This window comes from Bactrocera tryoni, unplaced genomic scaffold (genome assembly GCF_016617805.1).
Source record: "Bactrocera tryoni isolate S06 unplaced genomic scaffold, CSIRO_BtryS06_freeze2 scaffold_11, whole genome shotgun sequence".
Classification (NCBI taxonomy): domain Eukaryota; kingdom Metazoa; phylum Arthropoda; class Insecta; order Diptera; family Tephritidae; genus Bactrocera; species Bactrocera tryoni.
In genome coordinates this window covers 18,771,458-18,776,890 of record NW_024395824.1, presented here as the reverse complement: position 1 = coordinate 18,776,890, position 5,433 = coordinate 18,771,458, and the positions used below count along the sequence as shown (strand labels likewise).

The 5,433-nt window shown below is 36.0% G+C and overlaps 1 protein-coding gene across 1 annotated transcript; it reads left to right on the top strand.

Annotated features, from left to right (window-relative positions):
* Window positions 1-4,113: 4,113 nt before the first annotated feature.
* On the top strand, window positions 4,114-5,015 carry LOC120779720. The gene is made up of 3 exons (XM_040112085.1): window positions 4,114-4,434; window positions 4,501-4,590; window positions 4,652-5,015. Exons 1-3 carry the CDS (start codon window positions 4,194-4,196, stop codon window positions 4,912-4,914), a joined length of 594 nt encoding a protein of 197 aa, XP_039968019.1. The 5' UTR covers window positions 4,114-4,193; the 3' UTR covers window positions 4,915-5,015.
* Window positions 5,016-5,433: the final 418 nt, after the last annotated feature.

The following is a 5,433-nucleotide window of genomic DNA, read 5'->3' as shown; positions in this document are numbered from 1 at the left end:
GCCTTTGCTTATGCCTGTGCTTCTTTCTCCTATCCTTTTGCTGCTGGTTTTCTTTTGTTTTTTTTCACCTATTCACTTATTTTCACAGCGCGATTATTATTTGTTTTTCTTTTCACCTCACTGATGGTTATGAACTTTTTGTTTTTTATACTCTCACCACAAAGTTGCTAAGGAGAGTATTATAGTTTTGTTCACATAACGGTTGTTTGTAAGTCCTAAAACTAAAAGAGTCAGATATAGGGTTATATATACCAAAGTGATCAGGGTGACGAGTAGAGTCGAAATCCGGATGTCTGTCTGTCCGTCCGTCCGTCTGTCCGTCCGTCTGTCCGTCCGTCCTTGCAAGCTATAACTTGAGTAAAAATTGAGATATCATGATGAAACTTAGTACACGTATTCCTTGGCTCCATAAGAAGGTTAAGGTCGAAGATGGGCAAAATCGGCCCACTGCCACGCCCACAAAATGGCGGAAACCGAAAACCTATAAAGTATCATAACTAAGCCATAAATAAAGATATTAAAATGAAATTTGGCACAAAGGATCGCATTAGAGAGTGGCATATTTAAACACAGTTTTTGGAAAAGTGGGCGTGCCCCCGCCTCCTACTAAGTTTTTTGTACATATCTCGGAAACTACTATAGCTATGTCAACCAAACTCTACAGAGTCGTTTCCTTCAGGCATTTCTATATACAGTTCAAAAATGGAAGAAATCGGATAATAACCACGCCCACCTCCCATACAAAGGTTATGTTGAAACTCAATAAAAGTGCGTAGTTGGTTTAACAAAAAACTTCAGAAACACCAAATTTCACGGAAGAAATGGCAGAAGGAAACTGCATCCAGGCTTTTTTCAAAAATTGAAAATGATGCCTTCTCTGTATAATATACACATTAGGAACCAATGATGATAGCGGAATAAAACTTTACACAAATACGGTATTTGAAAAATATGTAAATGACGGATAATGAAATCTTGATTATCACTTTATCATGCGAGAGTATAAAATGTTGGGTGACACCCGAACTTAGCCCTTCCTTACTTGTTTTCTTTGTGCTTTGCTTTCCGCATTACCATTTTTCACTTATATGTATGTATATTGTATGAGAATATATAAACCACCGTACTCCTTCTTGTTTTTTTTTCTGCACGTTTGTTCACTTTTTATGTGTTATGCATTCATCCATATGTTTTTTTTCCAATTGTTTACACCACTGTAACTTTTTATATTGTATGTATATTAGGGTGATTCAAAAAATTTTTTTTTATTTTTTCAATTGGTACTCGCAAAAATAGGTTCCTAGACACCTCTAAGAAAGCCTCTCCAAATATGAGTTTTTAATTGTAACGGGAAGGTCCTCCGCCTAACGGTTTTCTATTTTTTCTTATTATCAGATAGAATAATTTATATCTCGCTTCCAACTACTTGAAAAAATATCTTGTTAATTAGGTTTTGTAGGAAATTGAATGCTCTAAAATATGGTCTCTTATGATTTTTTCGTAAACCCAACCGTTTAAAAGATATTAAGAGTTAAAGTTTAATTATTTTTGGGAAAATTTTTTATTTCTTATGAATTTTATAACTCAATGAAAAAAAATTGTTATGAATAGATTTTTGGAGAGGTTTTCTTAGAGGTGTCTAGGAACCTATTTTTCAGAGTACCAAACGAAAAAAAATTAAAATTTTATTTGATCCACTCTAATATGCATTGATGTTTGACGATGATGGGTTTACGAAAAAATCATAAGAGACCATATTTTAGAGCATTCAATTTCCTACAAAACCTAATTAAGAAAAGATTTATGGTCCTTTTCGCGTTGGCCACGGCGAATATCGCATTCGATGGAACGATGAGCTGTACGAGATATACGACGACATTGACATAGTTCAGCGAATTAAAAGACAGCGGCTACGCTGGCTGGGTCATATTGTCCGAATGGACGAAAACACTCCAGCTCTGAAAGTATTCGACGCTGTACCCGCCGGGGGAAAGCAGAGGAAGAGGAAGACCTCCACTCCGTTGGAAGTGACCAAGTGGAGAAGGACCTGGCTACGCTTGGAATATCCAATTGGCGCCACGTAGCGAAAAGGAGAAACGACTGGCGCGCTGTTGTTAACTCGGCTATAATCGCGTAAGCGGTGTCTACGCCAATTAAGAAGAAGAAGTTGGAAGCGAGATATAAATTTTTCTATCCGATAATAAGAAAAAATAGAAAACCGTTAGGCGGAGGACCTTCCTGTTACAATTAAAAACTCATATTTAGAGGAACCTATTTTTGCGAGTACCAATTGAAAAAAAAAATTTTTTTGAATCACCCTAATGTATATACATAGGGTAAAGGTGGGTAATATGGACCACGTGGGTAATATGGACCACCTAGTTATCTTGAATTTCAGTTGTTAAATCCTCCGTTATTGTCGTTTGATTTCTTCGTCTATTCGCGCAAGTTTAATCAGTTTCAATTTACCGCTCAGCAAGTGCGGATATTCGAGCAATAGTGATTTTTGTAAAATAGTGGTTGCTGATAATTATATGTGCGTAAGCGAATTTTACTTTTTTACTTAAAATTTATTGTGGAACGAATAAATTGACAAATAATGTGTAATAAATAAAAACTTTTTGCTAATTTTGAATGGTTATAGTTTAATAAATATAGTTCAGATTGGAATTAAACTCAGTTATATCGCCACCACATGTTGAGTGTAATATGGACTACCACAGTAGAGGCTAATATGGACTAATGGTCCATATTACCCGCAGAACAATTCTTACTCTTTTAGTTCGATTATCTTTAAGTTTATTAAGATCTTATTAATGTAGGATATGGCTCCTGGTAAGCGTAAACATTGGAATACCGAGGACATGAAAAAGGCGATCACAGCGGTGCGATCTAATACCTGCGGTTATCTGAAAGCAGCTAAGATGTACAATGTCCCTAAGTCAACTTTAATAAGGCTAGCGTTAAAGAAAGACACCGAAATCGAAAAGGTCGTAAACACTAAATTAGGGCGAATACCAGTTTTTCCTGAAAATTTTGAAAAGATGTTGGTGGAGTACGTTTTGACAATGGAATCGAAACTATTTGGTCTAAGCAGAATGGATGTTAAGTACTTAGCCTATCAACTGGCTGAAAAAAATAATATTATGTACCCATTTTCAAAAGAAAATCAGTTCGCGGGTAAGGAACTGCGCTTGTTTTTAAAGAGGAACCCAAATTTAGCGTTCCGCTCTCCGACGGGAACTTCATTGGCAAGAGCACGAGGTTTCACAAAAGATAAATACCTTTTTGATATCCTTGAAAAGGAAATGGACAATTTTCATTATTCAGCCAACAATGTTTTTAACGTTGATGAAACAGGCATAAGTGTCGTTCCATCAAAATCACCCCAAGTATTGTCAAGGAAGGGTAAAAGGCAGATTGGTAGCCTTACTTCTGCAGAGAGAGGATCTACGATAACAACTATTGTTTGTATAAGTGCAGGTGGAATATTTGTTCCACCACTATTTATATTTCCACGAAAGAAACGCTCAGATTTGTTGCTAAGAGGAGTGCCGCCTGGATCAATATACGAATGTCATCAATCCGGTTGGGTTCAAACATACATTTTTACAATATGGTTTCGACACTTCATAAAACACGTCAAACCATCAGCAGCTTCACCAGTATTGCTCGTCTTGGATGGTCATTCGAGTCATACAAGAAATATTGAGCTTCTTGATTTGGCTAGAGAAAATCACGTATCTATCGTATCCATCCCTCCACACTCAAGTCACAAAATACAGCCGCTAGATAAAACTTTCATGGGACCTCTTAAGAGTTATCTTTCGGGAGAAATACGTGTTTGGATGCGTTCGAACGGCAGAGCTTTGACACACTTCGATATGGCAGAGCTATATGGAACGGCCTATTTGCGAGTTCAGAGTGGGGAAATCGCAATTAATGGATTTCGCACAACCGGTATATTTCCTTTGAACCAGTATATATTTCGCGACCATGAGTTTTTAGCTGCGGATGATGTAGCATCGCATTCTCCTCCTCGAGAGTTTGAAAGCGCTTACGAAGTACCAGATGAAATACTAAATAACGAAACCATTGTAGAGAGTCCGCATCCAATAAGCGATATTTGTAATGAAAATGTAAATCGTTCAGTTCTAAGTGAATTAGAAACCAATTCTAGGGTCATAACACCGATGGAAATATCTCCGGTTCCTATAAAAAAAACGAAGCCTTCCAATCGTGGCAGGCCAGCAGGAAAGTCCACGTTAATAACAACTTCGCCTTATAAAAAATCTTTACAAATTTCGTTGGAGAAAGCATCGGAAAAAGAATCTCTGAGAAAAACCAACAGACGACAGGATATTGATTCGAATGAACCCAGCTCTTCCAAGGGAATTATCAAAAAACTAAATTTTGCAAAAGAAAAGTGTACAGGTAAGACTGCTTAAATAAAGATTTTGATTAAATTTTTAAAACTTTCGTTCCCTATTTTTATTCAAGAACCCAAAAAACACCAAGATAATCCTAGTCAACCCAGCACTTCCAAAGCACTTATGAAATCAATAAATTCAGCAAGAGAAAAATGTTCAGGTAAATCAAGGTTTTGATTTGACATTTGTAGATAACATTTTATTCTTTATTTTCATATCAGGAAAAAGGAAGAAAACAAATTCCTCATCCTCTTCGGACTTGGATGACAATTACAGAGTCCGGGACGAATCTGACGGTGAAATTTTAGAATTTGTAAACGCCGGTGAGAAAGAGGATTCGAAATGCCTATATTTCTCTACGTTTTATTCGGAAGATCGGTCTGGTGAAATATGGGTTCAATGTGTCTCTTGCAAAAATTGGAGCCATGAGGAATGTGCTGGTTGTGAACAAGATCTCTTTATATGCGACATGTGTACACAATAATCACTTCGGCTAATATGGACTACCTGGTCCATATTACCCCCCAATATTTTTTTTTCGCGTTTCTGGGTATTTTTACGTTTTTTTAGTTTATAATATATTTTGCGTTTGGAGTTATTGTTTCACAAAAAAAAAATAAAAATGAATTGTTTTTTTAAGTTAATCAAATAAATTTGATTGTATTATTACATGTATTTGGTGACTTATATACCAAAAAAGGATTGGTGGTCCATATTTGCCTACTTTACTCTATATGTATTTGGTTGCCAAATTTTATCACCAACTCTTTTTTCCACTAACTTTTTACATACACATGTATGTATGTATATCGTATGTGTATGACACTGCACTTTTGACACTTTGATCCTCTTTTTTCCTTTTTTTTTACTTTTTGCTTTAACTGTGTTAAACTGTTGTTTTCACCGCCACCACCGTTGTTCTTCCACAATTTTTTTTCTTTTCCAACGAGGTTTTCACTTTTTTTTGTTTTAACTGTTTTAAGCTCCGAGTTTTTTCTACTTT

What these genes read in the sequence shown, in the direction of transcription:
- LOC120779720 (XM_040112085.1), top strand. Translation starts at nt 4,194, where the DNA reads ATGGAAATATCTCCGGTTCCTATAAAAAAAACGAAGCCTTCCAATCGT. An exon ending in TGCAAAAGAAAAGTGTACAG is followed by an intron (nt 4,435 to 4,500) that starts GTAAGACTGCTT and finishes TTTTTATTCAAG; the next exon opens with AACCCAAAAAACACCAAGAT. An exon ending in AGCAAGAGAAAAATGTTCAG is followed by an intron (nt 4,591 to 4,651) that starts GTAAATCAAGGT and finishes TTTTCATATCAG; the next exon opens with GAAAAAGGAAGAAAACAAAT.